Here is a 24,679-nt window from a genome sequence, read left to right as displayed (position 1 = left end):
ATATTAGCAGAAACAGTAGAAAACATACATGGGGCCTAATACTGCAGTTCTTACTTGCAAATATTCCCACTGGCACTGCAGGAAGTTTTGCTTGAGTAAGAGCTGCAGTATCAGGTCCCAAATTCACAGGCAATTTGGTTGTGAGTCTTAACCATTTTCACAAAGGATCAAAGATTAGGCATTTATGTGCATTTTGGAATGTGAACTATGTATCAGGTTTTTTTTTATCCACTCAGGTTTACATATGAAATTGCACCTGTTTTTGTCCTCATGGAGCAAATAACGCTTCGAAAGATGAGAGAGATTATTGGATGGTCAAATAAAGATGGTGATGGAATATTCTCACCTGGTAGGTTTTAGTCTCACTTTTGACAAGTTGAGATAAATATTGCCTGTAGCTGAAAGCATACATTCATGTAAGTACTGTAATAGAAAACTGTGTCTGAGTTTTAAAACTAATAATGGCCCATCCGCCTAAAGCATTTGTTTCTTTCAGGCTTCCTATAAAGGGTTTAAAACATTCATATGCAGTTTTCATCTTTTAGTATAGTTATTAATATAACTATTCAGAAATTTTGCCAAAATTTTCAAACTTGAGTCCTAAAGTTAGGTACCAAAATCCATATTTAGGTGCCTAATTTCCAGAGGTGCTGAACAACTACATATCCTTGGCTGACAGTTCACAGCTCTAAAAATCCTCACACATATTTAGGTGCAGATTTGAGCTGGAGGTCATAGACAAGGAGTGTGCTATCTTTATCCCTTCCTCATAATTCATAGATGCAGCTTTTTGGGTGATCAATAAGGATTTGGATTCTAGGTGAGGGACTGGAGGATGGCCACTTCCTATGGCATCATCTCCCCAGAAACCTGCAGAGAATCTGAGAGTATGATTACACTGGCCCCGTCCAAAGTACCTCCCTTATCACCCCGCTCCATGCTCTGAACCCACTCCATGAATGGAGCATAGAGACAATGGTCAGTGGCAGAGGGGGCTGGGAAGCAGTGCAAAGGTGCATGGCCTCTTTGCTGATGGCCCTAGTTTCTAGCAGGATTCCTGAGATGTGTAGGTTTCAGGGGGACTAATCCTCTTCTTGTTTCAGGAGGTGGAGGACAAATCCCAAGCACAAAACCCATGAATGCAAACTCACTAAGTTCCTAGTCTTCTATGCAGGAAAAAGAACAAAACAGTCTGGCCTAATGCACTGGTTAATGGTAATCTTTAAGGAAAGCTGGTTTAGTCTATTATAGGTCTTCAGTATCATGGAATTAGGTATGAAGTTGCTATTCTTTTACGTGAGGTTGTGGGCCTCATTCCCAAGTGCAGCATATTGAACACTGACTATCTAATGAATGTGTTACAGAAATATTAACCATCAGAAGGGGAGATAAATAAGAAATTCTGACTTCCAATATGGATTCTTAAAAGGTCTGTCTTTTAGACCTTCCTGACAGATAATCATGCATCTCAGTAATTTGTTCTTTCATACTTCACTGAAGTTTTCACTACATTGCACAGATGCTATTGATATGCCTTTGTTCTATAAAAGGTCAGATTGCTTTTCTCATTTTCAACGTTTTATTATGTGCTTTTTTTATAGGAGGGGCCATATCCAATATGTACAGTATAATGGCTGCTCGCTACAAGTATTTCCCTGAAGTCAAAACTAAAGGCATGGCTGCAGTTCCTAAACTGGTTCTCTTCACTTCAGAACAGGTGAGTTTAACACACTGCTAATTGTTGTTGTTAATATATTGCCAAATGGTTTTAAGACATTCAGATAAGTGACTATTCCACCATTAAGGCTATGTATGTTTTTCCTGCAGAGTCACTACTCAATAAAGAAAGCTGGGGCTGCACTTGGGTTTGGAACAGAAAATGTGATTTTGATAAAATGCAATGAAAGGTAGGATGAATGTTAAGTTCTTGATATATTAAATGTGTTCATCTGTTAAATTTGTTTTATTGTGCTTAAGGACTGGTTCAGTACAGTGTGTCAAGCTGCTAATGATCTGTTGAAAAGATCCCCTTCAATTATTTCTGCTGTAGCTGATACTCTTTTGTGTGCAATCTTTTAATTTTCTTTGTCTTTTTGTTTCTGCAATAATTACAGAGGGAAAATAATACCATCTGATTTGGAAGCCAAAATTCTGGAAGCGAAGCAAAAGGTACGCATTTTAAAGCGTAGTGGTTTAATGTTTAGATTAAGAATTTATTACTTTTTTCCTTTGAGGATAAGGAATAACATTCAATCAGAATATTTATTCTAGACGCTAGCAGAGACCTATTTTATTCTACAATTATAATTTTGGTTGCATAGCTCTATATTTCTACACTGTTCAAGAAATAATCTATAGATCTTGGTTTTCATTTACTATTTAATTCATGTAGTTATTTCAGATTCTTGATATACACATATATCTTTCTGAACGAGGCCTAAATGGGTAGGATTTTTCCTTTTTAGTGTTCTGTTTTAGAAAAATTGAAAAAGATTATTATTAATATGGAAAATTATATCAAAATTATAAGAACCTTTTGGGGGCTAATCCCATGAACTCTTCAGAATTCCTAGTGACTTCAAGGGTGGGTTTGTAGGATTGGTCCCTTTAAACATTAATTTTAATTTTCCATGTGAGGAATCCTATATTTAAAAATAAAAATCAATAAAATAACAAATTAATGTTTTGTAAAGCAGTGAAGAGGAATCTTCAAAAGTTGGTGTTTAAGAGTACCTATTCTAAATAAACTGTAGCTTGCATATTAAATACATATATTTTTGTAGCTATGCTGTCCCAGTAACAAGAAGATAGGTATATTTTAAATTGTATTTAATAAGTTCAAAGTCATCTCTGTTTGATACAACTTGCCATTGCACTTTTAAAATTCTGCATACAAGAAAGATCAAAGGAACAACTATCAACTTAAAATCACACTTCTGTCTGAATTTTTTTATTTTTCATTTATTTATTTTTTGCTTAATATTGTTACAAGAGTCTCCTAACTGTACCATAACTGAAAGAGATCAGAGACCAAAGTTTTCTTTGTTTTTTACTTTGTGCATTTGACAGCACTTTGTATAATCAGTTTCCCCATTTTCCCATGTCACTAATCAGGGAATCCGTTTTCATTGTTGTTTGTGGGGGTCTTTCATGCAGCAACAATGGAGACAAAAACATTTTTTGAAAAACTGAGTAGTAAAACCAGAAATGTTGACATGGGGACGCAGGGGCAGGTGAAGCACCTGAAATCACTTCAAGTCTGATTTTTGAGATGGACCAGATTTCACAATGAATCAGCATTATTTATATTGCAGGGACATGTTCCACTTTATGTAAATGCAACCGCAGGCACAACAGTGTACGGGGCCTTTGATCCAATAGAAGAGATCGCAGACATTTGTGAAAAATATAACCTCTGGCTCCATATAGATGTAAGTAACTGAACAATTTGCTAAAACTAAGCCTAGTGACAGAGGATTCTAGTCTGCAAATGTTTGATGTTGAATTTAAATCTTTACTATTGAGCAGTGCTCATCTTTCCTGTGATTTTGATTTTAAGAGCATTGCAAATAGATATAGAGCCCCATCCTAAGAATCCTCCACATATTTAACTTCCATTAGAAGCTCAGTGGTCACAGGGTTTAAAGGGCTGGGTGAATGGTAAACTAAAATATTACGGACTTTTAAAAAATACTGACTCTACCTTTTCTTCCAACATGTTCAGGCTGCTTGGGGAGGTGGACTTCTAATGTCCAGGAAGCATCGTCATAAGCTGAATGGAATAGAAAGGTACTGCACACGGCTTATTGGTGTTGCTATTTATTTATACAGTTGTACATGGTCTTTCACAAATGTATGAAAGGACAAAGTCCCTGCCTCAAGGCGCTTACACTGTAAATTAAACAGAAACAACACAAACAATAAAAGGTTGAACAGGGGGTTGAAAACTGCACTGGAGAAGAGGTCAGTGATGGAAGGCAAAGTGAAAGGTAAGTTTGAAGGAGGACAGGGAGATTGTTTAGCAAATGGGGAAGGGGAGACAGTTTCAAGAGTAACCTCAAAGGCGGCACAATGGGAAAACTAAAGAGAGAGGACAGGCTGAGCTGTAGGAAATGAGATTTAAGATGGGCTGGGCCTTGAGAATAAGGATTAAAAGGCTAAACTTAGTGTGGGGAAAACAAGAGGAATCCTGGGAAGGGATTTGAGAGAGTGTGTGTGTGTGTTGTGTGGAGGGGGGAAGGTTATGGGACTCCTCACCTGGAAGCTCTTTGCTATCGCTTCCATTCATTATTGAGCCTTTATTCTAGCTACAGATGTATTTTCTATAAATGAGAGCCAATGATCTCAACATCAACTGGAGCAGGGGTGGGCAAACTTTTTGGCCCAAGGGCCACATCTGGGTAAGGAGATTTTATGGGGACCCATGAATGTTCATGACGTTGGTGTTTGGGTGCAGGAGGGGGTGAGGGCTCTGGCTGAGGGTGTGGGCTCTAGGGTGGGGCCAGAAATGAGGAGTTCAGGGTGTGGGAGGGATTCCTGGCTATGGCAGGGAGCTGGAGTTCAAGGGGGGAGGGGTCCTGCTGGAGGTGCAGGCTCTGGAGTGGGGCTGGGGATGAGGGATTTGGGGTGTAGAAGGGTGTCCAGGCTGGGACCAAGGGGTTTGGAGGGCAGAAGGGGGATCAGGGCTGGGTCAGGGGGTTGGGGCATGGGAGGGCGGGTCAGGGGTGCAGGCTGTGGGCGGCACTTACCTCGTGCAGCTCCAGGAAGCGGCAGCATGTCCCCTCTCCAGCTCCTATGTGGAGACACAACCAGGTGACTCTGTGCACTGCCCCGTCCACAGGCGCTGCCCCTGCAGATCCCATTGCCTGCAGTTCCTGGCCAATGGGAGCTGCAGAGGCAGCGCTTAGGGAGGGGGCAGCATGTGGAGCCCCCTGGCTGCCCCTAAACATAGGAGCCAGAGTGGGGACATGCAGAGTGGCCCCTGACCCCACTCCTGGCTGGAGCATGGCAGTGGAACAAACCCCAGACCCTGCTCCCCAGCGGGAGCTCAAGGGCCGGATTGAATTGGTTGAAGGGCCGGATGTGGCCCCTGAGCCGTAGTTTGCCCGCTCCTGAACTAGAGGGACACATGGTGGGGTCACACTGGCAGCAGCTTTTGGGGGCAGATCTTCCCTCTTCATGGCTGAAAAGGACAATGACAGCAGCAGAGCTGGTACCTTTCCATTATGCAGGGGTAGGAGGATTTGTAGAGCTCACATAGTGGTCTTCCTGCAGCACAGCATCACAAAGCCACTGCACCTCAATGTGCAGGGGACTTGGGAGATGTGACTAGTGGTTCTGTAAATATACTGGTCCAAAAGCTATTCCCTCTTTACAGCAGGGACACAGGTGCTGTGAGGGCTACTGAAAGCCTAAGGCTACTGTAGTGTCCAGAGAGTGGTCATGGGAAATATACCTTACCTCCATGGGCCTTTATGACATTCCCTATTATACAGCCCCATTCATCTGGGTGTTCACTGAGGCAAGGATCTTACCTTTATTGAATAACCTTGATTCAAATCAATCAAATTTAAAACTGGCAGGACGTTCTTGTTGAACTTGACCCAGACTCATGTGCCGGTAACCTGCATCATCAGGGCACTGTCTTGGTCCACAGACTGTGTCACAGGACAGACCCCCCTGTATTTCCAAGTTTATCCATCCCTCAACAATGGTCCAGTCTAGTATGATAAGCAGACTTTTCCACAGGTATGGCTCTCATCCAATGACAGCAAGGCCTTAACCTATGTGAGGGTCTGTCTCTTGACTCACCAGGCCCCAGTGGATACGGCTTTGTCAGCAAGGACTGCCCATATGCATGTAAATCAGAAAAGTGCTGCATACCCAGACACCGTACAAGGTGCACCATTAATATGGGCAAGATATTTGAATCCCCAAGGAAAGCAAAAAGGCATTTGAGGTAAAATCTACCCCTGGCCAGCCAAATGGAAAAGCCTAGCACAAAATTCCTTCCATACCCTAGAGGCAGTCATTTCTAATTCCCAGGACACAAAGATAGACTTATTGTAGCACAATAAAAGGAAAAAATGAAACATAAGCACTTGCAAAAGCCAAAATTTCCCACCACTGGGAAATTTAGCATATATAACAAGTAACCAGCAAAAATAGAATAAAGAATGAGGTTGGTGGGTGGGAAAATAATGTGGACCCTCCTGGTGCAGAGATCAAGAAAGCAGTATGAAGCACTTGGCAGGGAAACCACAATGCAACTGAGACACACAAACCCAGGTTTGACCACTGGCCAATCCAGTTGGCCAGCCATTCTTATTACGGCAGTAGGTCCACTGAGGAGCTATAGTGCCAAATTCTACCCTTACACCCTGTTCCACCCATTGGTGAATCAGGACAGAATCTGGCACACTGATGCTGACCTGAGGGCAGCTGGTGCTAATCATTAAATCCCAACTCTAAGCAGTGACTAAAATCAGCAGGTCCCAGTGGGTGTTATGATTTTTCTCACCATAATAAACCACATTGATCTGCAGTCACTGGTAGAGGACACATGCTCCATAACTGATTGCCACAGGCCCCAGCTGGGATCTGTTAGCACTCTAGCCAGACTTGATATACCCAAAAACGCATACAGGCTCTGAATGGCTTTCCGCCATGGAGGCAGGGCCTGAATGAGCTATCCTGGTATGCCCTTTTATTGTACAAGGCAGTGAATGGTGCCCTTATGTTAAAATCCTCCTGATATCCCCCTTTTTTATTTTTTAACTTGTCCAGAGAAAACTACTTAAAATTCTCTCATGCTTTTGAAACATAAAGATAAGATTCTGTAACAGAGATGGTAAGTTGAGACCATATCTCACCAGCAGAAAATACAACAAATAAATTCTACTTCCTAAATGTTTCTTCTAATATGCCATTGATCTATTTTGAAAAAAATCCCCTCCCATACAAAGTCTGGTTTCTATGCAAAGAGGTCAGACTGTGCTGTGTGCATTGCAGGGTCTGTATCGGACTGCATTACACAAAGAGGAGTTCCAGTGGTGGGACTATGAATTCCCAGAGGTGCAGGGTGACCACACATGCTGTGCAGCTATTCCTTTGGTGGATGTGCTCCATTTTCCATCCCTGAGATAGCTCTGGTAGCAGAGGGCACACCCGCTCCATTTGTGGCCATTAGAGTGGACCAGCTACTGTGCTCCCCAGAATGCAGGGACTATGATTATTTCTGGCCCTTGAGAGGCGGATGCAAGGAAAGAGGAGGACACTTTAAATTGTCCTTCCCAACCCTGTGTGCACCCAGGCAAATACCATGAAAAATCTCACCCATACTATATACTTTCCCTCTTTAAAGAATCTAAATACATAGTTACACAAGGGATATTCAGTAGTTAATAAGATGGAATGGAGAGGGCAGTAGCACCAAAATGTTGGGACATTTTTTCTAGCACTACCCTGAAACTATCTAGGATAGTGCGTTTAAAACACAGGAAATCTCACCTGCTTGGCAAGTAAATTAACTGATCTTGCACATTCATTGACTTTTCAGCCTAAAAAGTTTATATATTATTTGTTTGGCATGCACTGTAGAGATTTTTATAGCCTCTTAACAACCTATATATTTGACAAATTAACAAGAAAAAGATCCCTTAGAGCTTTAGCTGGAAAAGTGGGTAAGAATTAGCAGCTTCTTTTCTTTCTTTTTCCTACTGGAGAACTATAACAGCATCAGCCATTTAGCAAAGAACTATAGATACCTGGTGTGTGACAATGTCTCCTTAATTCTCTGCCCACCTGCAGATACTTTGAACTAATCGAAGCTGTCCTGCTGTTTTTGTTATTCCTGTTAGTGCTGTCTCCAGAAGGTGATTCTTCTGGGAATAAAGTTATAATATCAAGTAATCAGCATAGTTTGACACTAATTAGTTGACGTTAATTACAATACCAAGTAATTACTAGTGTCTGACACAGTAATATCAATCCTGGAAGAACTGCTTTCCTAGGCAGCACATCTGGGAAAGGTGACATCAAAGACACTGATATACCCTTCATAGTTAGATCAATTTGGCAAAACACCTAACTTGTTTATGACAATTCTCTTGTCACTTACACTGGCTTTACACTGGTGTAAGTTTATCTTTGTTTTCCATATCTACTCTGAGGGCATAATTCTTTTGCAGAGCCAATTCGGTCACATGGAATCCACACAAGATGATGGGAGTTTTGTTACAATGTTCGGCCATTCTGATTCGGGAAAAGGTCTGTTTTATATTGTTTGATAGTCTTTCAATAGAACAATTAGTGAAATGAGCACTGAGTTTTTTAGGACATGTTGCAAGGCCTTTTTTCTCTGTAGGCTTCTTTCTGAAGGGAAAAGTTGGGTAGATTTATGTTTGGAGGAGGAGGTAAGCACTTTTTCCTTTTTAACCTTTGGTTAACACAGTAAACACTGTGGGTCAAGATCCTCAGATAGCTTCAGTGATGTCAATGGAGTCATGCTGATATATGCCAGCTGAGGATCTGGCCTTGTGTTTTTATAAAACATTGTACATGCACCCTGTGACTTGATAATTGGACAAATGTTAGGCTTTAAAAATAAACAGCAAACATTTTGCAAGTGGCTTAAGAGTTTAAAATCTTGTTGGAAAGCAGCCACATTACTTTTTGTTCTACTCCAGAAGCAATTTTAGGACTTTGTCATCAATGGGAGCAGGATTAGGATCCGAATACTTTTCTTTCAATATGTGAATATTATCATCTATGAGCAGGACATTTTAATTCTTCTAATTTCCATTAACTTGTCTAACTACCAGTCTGGGAAATGGGTACTTAGAGAGGCAGTGTGGTCTAGTCTCTAGCGCAATGTTTCTCAACAACCAGTCCATAGACTGGCGCTGGTACCTGAGAGCTCACTGACACGGTTTAGAAAGGCAGCAAGCTGGTCCCTGGCATCAAAAAGGTTAAGAAACACTGGTCTACTGGATATATCACAAGAGTGGACTTGGCAGGCCTCAGTTCTAGTCATGCCATGACCTGCTGAGTGACCTTGGACAAATCACATCATCTCTCGGTGCCTCAGTTTCCCCAGCATAAAGTGGGGATATGCCTTCCTTTGTAAAGTGCTTTGAGATCTAAAGATGAAGGTATAGTATACATTCTTAATATTATAACTCAGAACATGAGAACTTTGGTTTCTTTTTATATTTCTGTGTAGATCTTATGCAGTCAAGGAAAAATAGTTTTACTAATCGAGCTGGTGAAGACGTGGAATAGTTCTTTTTATTTTTATTGTTAAAGCATACTAGATGTGTCTACTATGGGCCCAGTTATGCTCATACTTATTACTGATGTTTAGTAGTACCAGAGTGGGCCCTAAATGGAGTTGAAGCCTTCATCCACGCTTTAAGTTAATTTATGCACCAGAATGAGCTTACGCAATCTCACAGTTCAATATAAACATATAGCAACAAAAAAAATGACAATGAAAAATTAACTCTCAAAAGTCTTATTTTCTAAGAAAGAGAAGTCTCATATTCTAGAATCCGGGTGGCTCCAGGCATCAGCATGCCAAGCGCCTGCTTGGGGCGGCAAGCCACTGAGGGTGCTCTGCTGGTTGCCAAGAGGGCATCAGGCAGGCTGCCTTCAGCAGCTTGCCTGTGGAGGGTCCGCTGGTCCCGCGGCTTTGGCGGACCTCCCACAGGCATGCCTGTGGGAACTCCGCCGAAGCTGCGGGACCAATGGACCCTCCGCAGGCAAGCCGCCAAAGGCAGCCTGCCTGCCGTGCTTGGGGCGGCAAAATGCCTAGAGCCGCCCCTGTCTAGAATCCAGGAATATAAGGCAGGAAACATTTGTTTGGAATACTAAGAATTTAAATACATTTAGGCTGGCATTTTCAGTAATATTATTTTTAAGTATCGTTAAAACTTATTTTTATCTCAGTGTGATATGCATGTAATGTCTCAGTGTGATATGCATGCAGCTTCACCACTTGAATAATCAGGAACTTAGACATCTAAATGACCAACTTGAGAGCACAAAATTATGTCTACAGCTTGTGCCCTCAAAAGCAGGTCAGTATCTGAAAATGTGGTCCCTAAAAGTACAATTTTTTTACAATGTATATTTGTTTGTATATATTCAATGGACATATTCAATGGATATATTTACATATGCGGTATATATATTTGCTTTTTCATAATAGGGTATACTTCAAGGTTGCAATCAGATGTGTGCAGGATATCTGTTTCAGCAAGATAAACAATACGACATATCCTATGACACTGGAGATAAAGCAATACAATGTGGTCGTCATGTGGACATTTTCAAATTCTGGTTGATGTGGAAAGCTAAGGTAAACAATAAATGTCCAATTAAAATGACTCAGAAATATATTTAATTTGTGTGTATGTAAGAGAGAAAATACCTACATTGTTTCTTTAAAAGAGTTGTTTGGACTTTATGGAAAACTTAGAAAACAAAGTTTGGTTCTATGAAGAGCTTCGCCTGACAAATGACAGCAGGATTGGTTCCCAAGGCCCTGAGACAGTAAACACCCAGGCTCACGCTTAACGTTAATCACATTGAAGTCAATGTGGCTTCTCATGTGACCAATGTTGAGCACGTGCTTATGTATTTATGGGATCGGGGCCCAAATTTGCAGGTAAACACATTGTCTTCCTGTTAATACTTCTTTCTTGCGCTCTACTTGAAATTGTAATACTCTGTGGCCATTCCTGCAGTGCTCAGTCAGGCAAAATTACCTAAATGCTTGATTCAGTTAATAAGCTGGCCACAATCTAATCCTTTATAAAATCATAATTATTGCTGTGGCACACTCTAAATTTATATAAAGAGGATTCTGACTTCAGAGGAGGATTAAGCAGCACATAACATCTGATGAATAAAAGCTCCTGTTTACTACAAATTTCTTTAATATTAAGAGTGAGGGAAGCAAATAACAAGTATGCTTCTCTATTTCTGTTTTTTAAACAAAATATTTTTTCAAAGATTTCTCTGAGTTACCAGAGTGTCTTTAAAAATACTGCAGCAAAGGAAATACAACTGAATAAAATATTAACATTCAGATTTGCAAAAGCATGAAGAATTATTGGAACATCCTAAATTATCTTTACTTGTGTTCATTTTACCAATTACTGTGGTATTCAACACAGATTTGGTACATTGAGTACCAATTCTTTCTCCAAATCAAACCTTTTTGAGGCTGCAGCTCCAGGACATAAATCCACCTATGATTAATTAAAATTGAACTCTGACCCATAACTTGAAAATATTATACGTATAATACTAATCACCATTGACTGACTACAGAACCCTGTCAACCCTGAGGCACCCATAGATCAGTTGGCCTTCTAAAAATCAGTCTAGCATGTGTTTTCAGTGCCTTTGGCTTTCTTCAACAAAATCAGCAGTCATTCTGCCCACACTGTGGCCCTCTCTTGGCAGGCCAACCTCACTACAAACATTCTCTTTTGTGGTTGAGAGCCTGGGCAGCGGGTATCAGAGGCCAGGGGAGACTGTGCATCCCCAAACAGCCTGGCATGGCTTCATCCAGGCTCCACCTCCAGGCTCTCTCCTGCAGTTCCCGGCGCTCTACCGTGGCCCAGGCTGGCTGGGGCTGGGATGGGCTGGCTTGCCACTGGGACTTGGGGCAGCTGGCACTGGGTCCAGGGCTGCGCTGCCCACCTGGCACTTGGACCACACCTCCTAGCTGCCTGGCATTCCGGGGGGGAGGCACTGGCCTGCGCCTCCCAGCCACCTGGAACTCCGGGGCTGGGGGCACTGCTGCCATGGCACTGGGCCGTCCAGGGCTGAGGGCACTTAGGTGGCCCAGGGCTGGGACCGGGGACTGCGATGAGGGTGCTTTGCGCTCATGCGGGGGAGGTGCAGGGCCTAGGGCAGAAGGGGAAGGGCCAGGGGCTAGCCTCAACAATGGCCAGTTCACCGGCCACGCATGGTTGAGAGCCATTTAGCACACCAAAATCAAGCATGAATATAGAACAGATGTGAAGTGCAAAATCCTCCTCTGCCTGTCAGAGAGAGGCTAGAGCACCAATGTGGTGTGTGAAGAACCTGACTGCCAGTCACTGGTACAGAGAGGGAGAATAGGAGGAAGACTGTTGTGTTTAATATTATTACTATTTATTATTTGCATTGTTTTAGTGCCTAGGAGCCCCAGTCATAGAACAGAAACCCAATGTAATAGGTGCTGTACAAGTACATAAAGAGTCTTCAGCCCCAACAAGCAATAACGTGATAAGGCCATATTTAAACTTCAGAAGTGGAGTAGGATGTTTGTGATTCTTTCTTAAAACAAATTGTAGACCCCAGACCACAACACAAAATTCAACTGAAGAAATTCAAATTTCTGAAAAAATTGAGGCACTCAGACTCAGCATTTTGGTCTGGGTCTTTTATAGAGGCTGCCTTTCTCAAAGCTATCAGCTCTGAGATTTTGGGTTGGACCCACTTCTAGTAAATTTGATGTTATATATATTGCAACAACTGCCTTTGGGTCATTTTTTGGAATAATGATACATTGGAAGCTGTGGAGGTTTTTCTTCCAGCATTAACAGCTGCCAAAAATGAGCACAAATTTGCCTTCAAAATAGACAGTGGGCTTAATGCGATATTTATCTAAGCCCTTGAATCATCTTGCAAATATTCTTTCACTGTGAATTTTATCCCAGTATAGAGAACCTGCACCACAGATACATAATGAGGGTGGCATTAAGGGCTTCACCGGTGCTGAAAGATGACCTGCAAGGGGGAAAAAATGTGTACATGCCCTTATTTACCTTTTCAATGAAGGACAAAGGTGGTCTGGATTTTTTTAAAGCTTTATTTTTCCAGGGTTGTTTTTATTTGTTTGTTTGGAGGACTGGAGAATGGGTGGGATTATGACATTACAAAAGACCAGCTAGAAAATTGAGCAACTGAGTGGGGAAATGTATTTTCAGTCAAACTCTTTAAAACTCTTTATTTGCTTCCTACCTTGTTTTTCTTAATGCAAATTCCTGACCAACAACTGGGAGAAAAGATTTAAAATTCTCCCCAATTCTCTAGTCCTCCAGTAAAAACAGAGGAGCCAAGATTTAATATTCCTGATATTCTGTAGGCAAAAAAAACCAACAAGCTGAAATATTTATCTTCTTAAAAATTTTTAAAAGACCTTTATTCATCTATTTATGTATTTATTTTTATGTATTTATCGCTATAAAGTTCTTTTAAAAACAAAATAGTGCACAAACAAAATAGTAATTCTTTTGTAGATCACATGTAACCATGTGAATTTCACTATTTACAAAATAAGTGTCACTAAAAGTATTCTTTATTTCTGTGGTCATCCTTTAACTTTTAACTTGCAAAATGATAGTCCTGTTATATATTTTATTTTCTGTCCAAACCTAATTACTAGAGATGGCTAGATGGTACAAGAAAAGAGGGGGAACTTTTTTAACTAATAAAACATTTTCTTTTTAAAATAGGGTACAGTAGGATTTGAAAATCAGATCAACAAATGTCTGGAATTGTCAGAGTACCTCTATACTAAAATTAAAAACAGGGAAGAATATGAGATGGTTTTTGATGGAGAGGTAAGTCATTACATAGACCAAAAATATTTTTCATGTAACTTGACAGCTGGGAACTGAGTTTGTATACATTTCTTGGAGCAATCTTGAAATTTCTATAGGTTTCTCAAGAGCTCATAGCTATGTATGAAAAAGAACAACATGGCCACTGACATATGGGCAGACTTTTGGCCAGACACATTGAACTTCTATATGGATTTCAATTATGAACACAGGGATTCCTCCCCTCTTTGTCTTTTCTTTTATTTTCTTTTCAACTTAAAGGACTGTATTGGGCCACAAGCTGAACACTTCAGATGGTATTTATCAACAAAGAGCCAGATTCCCATAAGAATGTAGTGCAGAGGAACTGATGTGGCTTCTCAGATTAGGGTATGAAGTTGGCCTTAATAAAGCCTGTTCATGCTGACATTCCAGAGGTTGTCACTCTTGGTTCTCTGAAAGCTGCTACCTCCTCTGCTGATGCCTCTGCATAAAGTCTTGGTTGATACACACTTTGTCTCTTCACTTACTAAGAGGAGGAAAATCAGTTACCAAAAGACAGACCTGTCTGTGTACAATGTCACTGAATACGACCGGGGGCTGTCTGGCACTGGAATCTTGGAAGGGACATCCTCTTAAAATTACATAAGTGTTGAACAATGTTTGTACTTCATCAGCACTCTAGAATATTGTAAAAGGGACAATGCATAGTGAATCCAAGATGGCGGCTGCAAGTAGACTGAAGTAGCAATATTATACAGAATGTATTGTTTCTTAGTATATAGAATTAACAGCCTTAATAAAATGTATGGACTCTACTTCTGTAATAAAATATTCAATAACAATTTATTGTCCTTCAGGAGATTGGTATGGGTGATCCATATATTCCTATTATGTTTATTCACTTATGTGTTTGTTTGTTCTTTTTTCAGCCTGAACACACAAATGTATGTTTCTGGTACATTCCTCAGAGTCTCAGGGGCATACCAGACTCTGAGGAGAGAAGAGAAAAGCTACATAGGGTATGCAGCTCACATTAAATGTATAATATATTGATTCATTTCTAAGCCAAAGGGTTCTATTTATCTAAAATAACATATCTCTGCATGTGCTGATTCTAAGCCAGGTTTCCAAAATAGAGTTGATGGAAATTTGGGATTTCCGTTTAGCAAGGGAATGGGGAATTCTGTAAAATCGCTGTTCTGGAAATGCCAGTACATGGTATTTCCCAAAATAATTATTTCCTGCAGGACTCTGGCAGCTGCTCACTGAGATTGTCATGATTCTTGACAATTATTCTTGTCATTTTCACAGCTGCTTTTCAGTGATGGGTGAAAGTGACAAGAATAATGTCCCTTTCAGTCCACATCTGTCAGATTTTTAAGGGTCTATGTTTTTGGGCAGCCACATCATGCAGACTGTCTAGGACCAGGAACCCCAAGGCTTTGAGACTCCTAGGCCAGCTATCTCCCTGGACTGCCCAATCCCTGCAGCCTGGGGAGTCAACAGCTCAGAGAGCCATCAGGCCCAGGAGCCTGGAATCTGTGGGATCCACGAGCAGTCTCCATGGTAGGACTGCCTCTGAGCCGTGAACCATGGAAGCCTGTGCTCCTCAGCAGCACACCAGCTGAGCTGGCAGGAACCCAGGCAGGTGGTTAATCAGTTTGTTGAACCCCATACATTGCTATGAAACACTTTGGTTACAACAAATCACCATTTTCTAAACCTATTTCACTGGAAAATTGCAGACCAGCTCTACCCCAGAGTTCCATATTATGACTGGCTTCTGGACCTTGATACTTCGTCTCCTGTTCTTATTGGGTCTGAAGTTATATTTCTCCTTTGAAATCAGACATGGAACATATCTAGTTCTTCTAAAGTACATTGTTTTGTGGCAGCATTTTGAATAGTTCAGACTGGGGTGAGGTTAAGAATACAAGAGAGAAAAAGAGATTACAGTTGTCAAGATGAGATAATCAGGCCCTGACCAAGAGTTTTTTGTGGTGGGAATAGAAAGGAGAGGGCAGATTGGTGATATTGTAGAGGAAGAACCAGCAGGATTTTGTGGCAGCATCACTGTGAGGAAAGAAGGACAGAGAGGAATTAATAAAATTACTTGTGTGAATCTATGGGACAAAATGACTAATGGAATTGCCAACAGTGATAGAAAAGAGAGGGAGAGGAAAAAGTCTGTGAAGAAAGATGAAGTGTTTGATTTGACCATGTTAAGAATGAGCTAGTGATGGGACATTGCGAGACATCAAGGAAAAAGTGTCAAATGGCACCCAGAGATAGACACTGAATGGCAGGGACTAGGTCAGGGGTGAAGTAGTCCTGGGAATCATCATTTTAACTTGCCTGTGTACTCTACCGAGTCTTCTCAGATAGACCTCAGATTTCACAAGACTCAATTGTGTCACCCTTATTCACGTGGAGTACTACTCAAGATGAATAAGGGTGGCAGAATCTGGCCCATAATTAGGCAAGAAAGGCAAAGTAGGTGCACTGCTCTTGATTGACGGATACTGTGCAACTGTTAAGACTTTGTTGGATTTTCTTCTTTGAAAGTGAAAATAAAGAAGATAATTGTAATAACTTCATGGTGCTGTAAAACCAATCCAAATGTTTTCATGATTTAAAAAAAAAATACCAGTAGAAAGTTTTCTTTATACAATAAGGCTAGTTGAAAATTTTCCATCAAAATTTTTGACAGAAAGGCTTTCTGAGTAAACAGAAATTTTAATGGAAAGTGTCTCCTTTCCTTGTTTTCTGATACAAATTCTAAAATTTCCACTGAAAATTCCTACAAAGACAAAAGAAGTCACATTTGTTAAAATTTTCCCATGAATTCTTTTCCTGACCTGTTTTCACAGTTAACGATCCACTTTCAGTGTTTGTCATCCAAATACTGAAGCATTAAGAAGTTGAAAATGAGACTATAAACCAGAGTGAAATTGGCTTTGTTACTTTTCATTGTCCAAACTATAAGAATTCCAATAATTAATCAGAAAAATAAATAGTGACACGTAAATTTAGATTTGTAAATTCTTCCAGTACTCTGAGATGTTATTAGTAGCTTAATAAGGAATACTGTTTGCTTAAGCTATGGTTTTTAAGTTGACATCGTTGTTAATCATAACATCTTAGATTATTAAGTATAGAAGAATTTAAACACCTAATTTACATATCACTATTATATATACATAAAATATGTTATCAAGCATTTTCTTTCTACAGTTTTATGTAAACATCTATCTCTGGTGTAATTGCTCTCTTTTCTAAATTAAGAAATATGGTGACTAGTAAGAAAGGAAAAGGGTTCTAAATTGCTTTCCTGTTTTGTTTTAATTATAAAGGTGGCACCAAAAATCAAAGCTCTGATGATGGAGTCAGGTACCACAATGGTTGGATATCAGCCTCTGGGAGATAAAGTCAACTTCTTCCGAATGGTTGTCTCAAACCCGGCGGCAACTAAGTCTGACATTGACTTCCTCATTGAAGAAATAGAAAGATTGGGGCAGGATCTGTAATACTCTTGGCAAACTATTTATTCCTCTAGTCCACTGTTTTCCAGCACTGGCTTTTTTACCCAGTTCTGCAGAACACCCTTTAAGGAAATTCCCTTTCTAAATGTTCCACTCTCCTAAGACACTCTAACACAAAAAAATCTGTAGGTTACTGCAGAGGTGCTGGAACAATTTGTATACTGGGGGGTGCTGAGAGCGATTGAACCAACTGTAAACCCAGTATATAATGGAAACCATTTCAAGCCAGGGGGTGCAGTAGCCCACACACACACCCAGTACCCTTAGTTCCAGCACCTATGGCTTACTGAAATATATATGTATTAGTAGGTCATTTTATTGAAGGAAAATATATTATCTTGAAGTGTACTATGATCCTTATTTTAGTCTGTTTATTATAGTCAGCAGGAAACTACTAAGTATTAAAATAGAGAATTAAGAACTCTACACAATATGTATGTACAGTATATATATATATATATATATATATATATATATATATATATATATATATATATATATATATATATATATATATATAAATGGTAATGAATTTAGAGCTAAGCCAGAGCATGTTTTCCACTTTAAGAGAACTAACTTTTCTTTCAACAGTTAATGATGTGGACAATGTGCGGCACATCTGTCTAACAAATGCAAATAGCTGTAAAGAAACATTTTAAAAAATGTAGCTTCTTAGGAGCTAAGGAAAATGTTTAATAGTATTAAACTTTATTGTTGGTGCTTCTCTCACATACAAAAACAATGGATCCTAAAAGCACCCCCCAGTAAGATAGTTGTATCTCCCCTTCAGTGTCATAGCAGGGGATAATAGTAACAGAGTCATTGTACCAGGTATATTATTGCTGTATTTTTAGAGATTAATTTGTGTAGATTGTGTATATTATAGTTAAATGACTTTGTGAAAAGGAATTAAATGTAATAGTTTTACAGCAAGATAACTGTTCAATTCTAGGTCTATGAAATATTTGCTTATTTATATGCAGAGATTTACCATGCTAAAGAGTTGTCTTGTATTTTCTTCCATTTGTAATGTATCCTATTTATATATTATTGAAGTTCTAAATGATGTTTATGGTATTTTAGTGCATTTGTGAGCCAAAGAGATGATAAAAATATTAGCTGACACTTTTTTATTTATATAATAGTGCCCTTAAAATAACAACTTACAGTTAATTTTACTGATCATTAGGAATTCTAACATTGTATATAGACTCTAGTATAATGAAATCCCTTTACTTTAATAGACTCTTCACTTTTATTAATTGTAATGTCTGCCTGTATGTCCAGTGTTCTGAATGCTTTTCTAGTGAATATTGGATAATAACCAAGGCCCATGTACTTCTGTTGTAGTTCAGGTTCAATCTCTGTGACTAGTTTAGCTAAATTCTGGGGCAAGATTCCTGAAGAAAATCTGTACCAAATCTGTGAGATTGTTAACCAGGTTTATTAATGTTTTGTAGAAGGGGAATTCACTATGTATTTTGGAGTTTACAGAGGAAAAGAAAAACTCACCACAGAATGTTTAAATACAGCTGGCTTGTCACCATAGTTTTAACTGATCAGACATTTCAGAATATAGACACAAGAGTCAGCTGCAGCCCATTCAGTTTTTAATTAACTAGGTAACCAGTTCAACAAAGTACATGATTTTGTACTGGCAGACCAGCTAAGTAGTGGAATCAAATAAAGGCTCAATAGTCCTCTGGCTACAGAATGACTATTATCATGATAACTGAAACCTGCTGATTCAAAATCTTTTCAAAATATGCTGCTATGGCTATTGTACAGGAAAGTCTGTAATAAGCTACTTTTCTTTCTGCTCTGAAATAAAATTTAATCGCATTAGAAATATTCTATTAAAGGATTGTAACGAGACACATTTTGATTTAAAACTACAGCAATACTCTGTCCAAAAAGATCCTAACACTTTGTGTTGCTTTTTCATTTATTTAGAGGGGGTTAGACACTCACTGCCTCGGTGCCTCACATTATGCCATGTGAACAGGCTGCAGTAGCATGAAGGGGCCCTAAAAGCCTTGGCTGTAGCCAGAAGAGAATTCCCTTAGTACAGGCAATGCAGAAGACATATGTAAGGTTGGCTTAGTTGGCATGCTGGAGAAGGGAAGAGTGTTTTGGGGCAGGGCTACATCACATAGCACTAAGGAAATTCCAGACATCCCTGCAGCTCATAGGACAATCCAGGGAGTCAGCTATAACTTACACAGCCCCCTCTAGGTCTTTGCAGCCCCTGGAGCAGCCCAGGATTGGGAAGGTGCAAATGTGACCATGGTCCCCTGGGACTGCAAATTCTGTGCTGTGCCTCACCTGTGGTCTTAAGAGTAAATACCAGTTGGATATTCAAAACACCATGTCTAACCCCTCTCATATAGCCAGGAAAGCCTGGGGCATTTTGACATTCTTTGAATGGAAAAATTGAGAAACCTATTTCAAGAGTCTAACACTGGTGGGCCCAATCTAACTTCCAGGTCCAGGGGGTCTAATTCTGATGTATAAGCACTCTATGCTTATTTTTGTCACCAGGACTCTTCCAAAATTTAAGGAGCTGAGTTTTGGGTGGCTAGTCATTCCCAAGCACTGTTTTCTTTTTCTTTTCCTAGAGACCCGGTATACCTCTCTCCTCTCTTACACTCTGTAGAAGCTTCTTCTTGAACTTCATTATGTTATTACCTTATTGCTCATTGGAGTCAAATTCAGGGCTTGTTTCACTTTTGTGGCTCTCTTTTTGCCTCCTAACTATAACATACAGAAGATGATCCATATAATCCACCTCAAAATCTTACAACTATGAAGCCACCCAGTAATCCCACTAGCACAGTTGTCTTTCTAGTAGGCCCATCTCCTTAGGGCAATGATTTTACTTCACGCAGCTGGTGCAGATAGTTGCAGTGGGCCATGCTTCTACAGTCGTGAATTTTGATCTTCCAGAATAAATATTCCTGACATCTTCCCTTCTTTGATACTAGCACCTTTGGTATAAAAGTCAATGATATAAGGTCTGAATCCTGCTCCCATGGATATTGTCAGCATCAATATTGGTTCTGGCTTCAACTTTTAAAATCAAATGCCATTCTCTCTAGATGCAGGCCATTTCTCATTAAAAGGTTAGAGTTCTCCTACTCACAAGGCTGTTCTCGGGTGTTCAGAAACAAACTCTTCTCTTAGAAATGAAAAGGCTGGATTACTTTTTGAAGCATAAGTTTCTGGATGAAATTTTCCCCCTCTGAATAGTTCACTTTATTCAAAGACCTGCTACAGAAGATTACAGCATCTCTCTAATCTTCACAGTGTATGAAAAACATTATGGCCTATGCTAGTCATTGCCAAGATATCTAACCAGCCTTGAAAGGGGAGTCTACCTCTTCCACACACAGCAGCAGCAGCCGCTTGTCATTTCTTTGACCAATTTTTAGCTTAGAGTTTATGATCCCCTTTATGCCCTCACTCAGGGAGTTTCAGTGACAGTACCACTAGAGAGGTAAGATGCAGGCTTCATACTTTATGCTCTAACCTTAAAATCTTAACTTTCTGGCCCTAGTGTCCAGATTATCGCCACCTTACAACAATAATATTTGAAGAACTCTATAGGCTTTAGAAACATATGTGGAAGCTAAGTAATAGGATCCCCATTTTGCAGACTGGAAAAGGACAGAGATCATGCAGCAAGTCCTGAATGGTACTGGCTGGGAACAGAATCTTGTTCTCCTGAGTATTGTGCAAACTGTAATTTGATTACTACAAATTGCTTCTCTTCCATTTGGCACAGTTTCTTGCTTTTGCCAGATCAGAACTACTAGACTGCTCTAGCTACTGCCAATGATAGTTTGGATCTAGAAGTGACATTTAATAACGTAGATCCTGCTGCCTATCACAGAGTTATGAAGTTTATTTTCGAGGTGGTTCTCGCAGCCATGAGAGTTAAATTTATCTTCATATATGATGTATGGGATTCTTTCTTTCTGGTACCACTGTATCTTAGTTTTGTGGCAAATGATGCTCAAAACCAGTTTCTGGTATCTCCTTGTGATTGATGTTGTCCATTAGGATATTTAGCAGTAATGACTTCCCATCACCACCAGCACAGGGTCCTGGTTTACCCAAACTCAGACAGCTGATTTAACAGAGCCTTATTTAGGGGATGGCCATGATCATCAATGAGACAAAGTCTCTCTATTTCCCTTCCAGTAGTCAATCTTCATCTGAGTAATATTCTGTGGCTTCTCAAACAATGACTTCTCTGCAACTCTCCTGTTCTTAAATCCACACAGCAATATGTGGGGAAGGTCAGAAAGCGTGAAGCCATGAACGAGGTGACTCATTCCAAGAAATACAATTATAGATGAGCAACTCAATTTTCCTGATGTAACGAGTTGGTAATTTACTCTGAGGTTGTGATTTCTTCTTTAAAATCTTACTGACAAGCTCTGTATTGTTAAGGTGGGTGAATTCAAAGTATCTTGACAAATGGCAAATAGAGGGAAGATGCCAAACTAGAAATTGTTGCTTCAGTGTTTACTAGCTGATGTATTAGATTTGGAAAAGGATAACCAAAGCAGCTGTTGATTTTAAGTAGGAAAAGTTCCAGTTTCAGTTGTTAGAACCCCTTTTTGGAGAACACAGTAAGATTCTACCATTTCTGGCGGACAGACAGAACCAGGGTTCTCGAGAGTAGCCCAGAATTTTAAAATCATCATTTATTCAGGGCACAACATGTTTTTTGAATGGTGACAAATAAAAAGAGATTTTTTTAAACAGAATCTCTGTGTTTTGTGGCAAAAAGAATTGTGAAATTATAAAAATGATATGCAATGCAATTTACATTTTTCAATAAAAATTTATCTTAAAATTGTTTCATTTGTCTCATATTATTTGTGAGTTCTCTGCTTTTCCTCAAGAACACGAGACGTACATCTCACAGCAAATCTTAAACACTAAAAACAGTGAGCCAAAGGTTTAGGACACAACACAGTTTTTAATCCTGAATTCAGTGGGAGCTTGCATGCATACATGCTGCATAAGAACTTCAGTATTCAGATATGAACAGAGTAATGAAGTTTTACTACTTTGCAGGGGTTGTGGATCATCTGGTGAAAAGCATAAAGCAGAAACATCTCTTCAGCTGGTACTGCTGAAGACACAGTTCAGCTTGTTCAAGCAAAACTCACATAAAAGTATGTGAGTTTACTGTGACTAAGACAGGGGTTCTCAAACTTCATTGCACTGACAACAAAAATTACTATGTGACCCTGGGTGGGGCAGGGGAGGGGGGCACAAAGCCGAAAGCTGCTGCCCCAGGCTAAAGCACTCAGGCTTTGGCTTCAGCCCTGTGTCCCAGCGAGTCTAATACTGGGCCTGGTGACCCCATTAAAATGGGATCCTGACCCACTTTGGGGTCCCAACTCATAGTTTGAGAACCGCTGGACTGAGAAGAGGTGGATCAAGCTCTTCTGGAAGACAGAGAGCCAAATATTTGCATTTCACTGATATTTAATATGTGGATATATTTCTAAAACTAACGTCCTTGAGGCAGAGATCATCATGAGCCCAATCATAGGCCCCAATCCTGCAAAGACTTGTACACGTGCTTAACTTTTCACACGTAATAGTTCCATTGACTTCAGTGGGACTATTCACCCTGTGTATAGTTAAGCATGTGTGTAAGTCTTTGCAGAATCAGGGATCATATACTGCAAGGGGACTTTTGTATGTAAAAGAAATAGAGAATCAGGTTTTGCAAGTGTGGTCAGAGGTGTTATGTGTATTAACTTGTGACCTGATCTTGCAACTACCTGATCCTGCAAAGCACAGGTGCCAGACTGCACCCACACACAACCAAATGCAAGATCAAGGGCTACCTGCTCATTATGGGTTCAAACCTACAAGGCGCAGAATGCCCTAGACCTGTTGCAGAAAAGCATTTAAGTGCTTGTTTAACTTTAAGCATGCGTTTTCTTTTGGAAGTCAATGCAGCTATGAACGAGTGTAGCTTCAAGTATGTTCTTAAGTATTTTGTTGGGTCAGGGCTAGAATGCTCAACATTTTGAATGACTGAGCATTATACTACACAAGCAGTTATAGTAAAAATGATTCATTTAAAAATACGTAAATTAGGTTTAAATTTTTATGTTGTGAATGACCTGAACAAACTTTAAAAGAAATCGTTTTGTAAAGGTATACATGAAAGATTCAGTCCTGTGGCCACTGAAGTCAATGGCAGTTTTTCTATTAATTTTAACGGAAGCAGAATCCAGTCCCTGATAAGTGAAATACAATGGGAGTTTTGCTAACATAACAACTATAGAATGGGATTCTAAACCAGAGCTGGGTAAAAAATTGTGACGTTTCTATACTATTTGTAAAAATAGGCCCTGGCATGTACCAAGGTCATACACGTTCAGAATATTATAGCCAATATAGTAAAAATTTTAATATCAGCCACAACTTGCATTTAATGAGTATGTAATAATTGAGCAAAATATTAATTATATTTTACTATCATTTATGCATTAAACATGGATGTAAAATACCTGTCATGTAAAAATAAGACACAGGGTTTGCAAGCATGCCATAATTTACTGCAGTAGAAGATAATTTTAAATTGGACTTGAATTATGCATGATAAATACAAAACCCAAGACATTTCCTGTATAAGAAAAATATGAACGTGTGGCAATTTGTCATAAAATGTCTTAAATACTAACTTACATGTATAAGATGGTTCAAAAGGTTAGTGTGCTTTCGGTTAATGTATTGTGTTTTATAGCAAACTACAGTGCCATTATAGGCATCTAATGAGTTTTAGACACTTTCCTCATGTGTGTCACTGAAAAATCAAGGTGCTTGTGAATTAGTACTCAAAATAACAAAAACATTTTCTTCTTGCATGATGACGGAAAATGCTGAAAAAATATTGCCTTATGTATTATCTATAGCATGATATTAAAATTTGTGTCAATTTATTTCAATAGCATGCACACAAATGTGGATTTGTATAAACTTTGAGGTTGTTTGTATTTATATGCTAAGGGATTTTAGGACCTGTTCTAGTTCTGATTTATACGATTACATAAAGCAAACAGACTGAGGCAGTCAATTTATACTACAAATAAGTTTTCTAAAGGTTAATATCTAAGTGTAATATATAAAAGTGTAATATAAAGCATGGACATAAAATAATTATTGTATTATATTGGAGAATATTTTCTTCCCCCAAGAATGTTTAGGAATGATCAGCTAATGCAGAGACCTGGTTGACTGATTGATAAAATGTTAGTATCAAATTCAGACTATTTGGGAGTGGGTGCATCTTCACTGATGTCAAGGGAACTTCACCTCTTTGCACCAGGCCTGAATTTGTCCCTTAGTGTTTTATGATTTTCTATTACAACCTCTACTCTAGGGATGAAGTTATTTGAAACAAGAAGTACTTGCAATGGGAAATAGTAACTTACTGAAGAACAAAGTGAGCAAGTAAAGCTGCTAAAGTTAAAATGAGAAGATGCAGCATCAACAGAA

General features: G+C 39.4%; 1 protein-coding gene across 2 annotated transcripts in view; it reads left to right on the top strand.

Moving 5' to 3' along the window:
• Positions 1-22,015, top strand: part of GAD1 (glutamate decarboxylase 1) — a 53,163-nt gene extending 31,148 nt beyond the window's left edge. For both annotated transcript variants that reach the window (XM_050916271.1, XM_050916270.1), the window contains exons 7-17: positions 237-349; positions 1,602-1,717; positions 1,828-1,907; positions 2,115-2,169; positions 3,315-3,431; positions 3,725-3,789; positions 8,190-8,268; positions 10,211-10,360; positions 13,515-13,622; positions 14,534-14,623; positions 16,958-22,015. In XM_050916271.1, the coding sequence (XP_050772228.1) occupies positions 237-349; positions 1,602-1,717; positions 1,828-1,907; positions 2,115-2,169; positions 3,315-3,431; positions 3,725-3,789; positions 8,190-8,268; positions 10,211-10,360; positions 13,515-13,622; positions 14,534-14,623; positions 16,958-17,131 (1,147 nt within the window). In that variant the 3' untranslated portion in view covers positions 17,132-22,015. The remainder of the gene's footprint in view (positions 1-236; positions 350-1,601; positions 1,718-1,827; positions 1,908-2,114; positions 2,170-3,314; positions 3,432-3,724; positions 3,790-8,189; positions 8,269-10,210; positions 10,361-13,514; positions 13,623-14,533; positions 14,624-16,957) is intronic.
• The last annotated feature ends 2,664 nt before the right edge of the window (positions 22,016-24,679 follow it).

This window comes from Gopherus flavomarginatus, chromosome 10 (assembly GCF_025201925.1).
Source record: "Gopherus flavomarginatus isolate rGopFla2 chromosome 10, rGopFla2.mat.asm, whole genome shotgun sequence".
In the NCBI taxonomy this organism is placed as follows: Eukaryota; Metazoa; Chordata; order Testudines; family Testudinidae; genus Gopherus; species Gopherus flavomarginatus.
The sequence above is the reverse complement of the archived record's forward strand: the minus strand, read 5'-3'. Positions and strand labels throughout refer to the sequence as shown.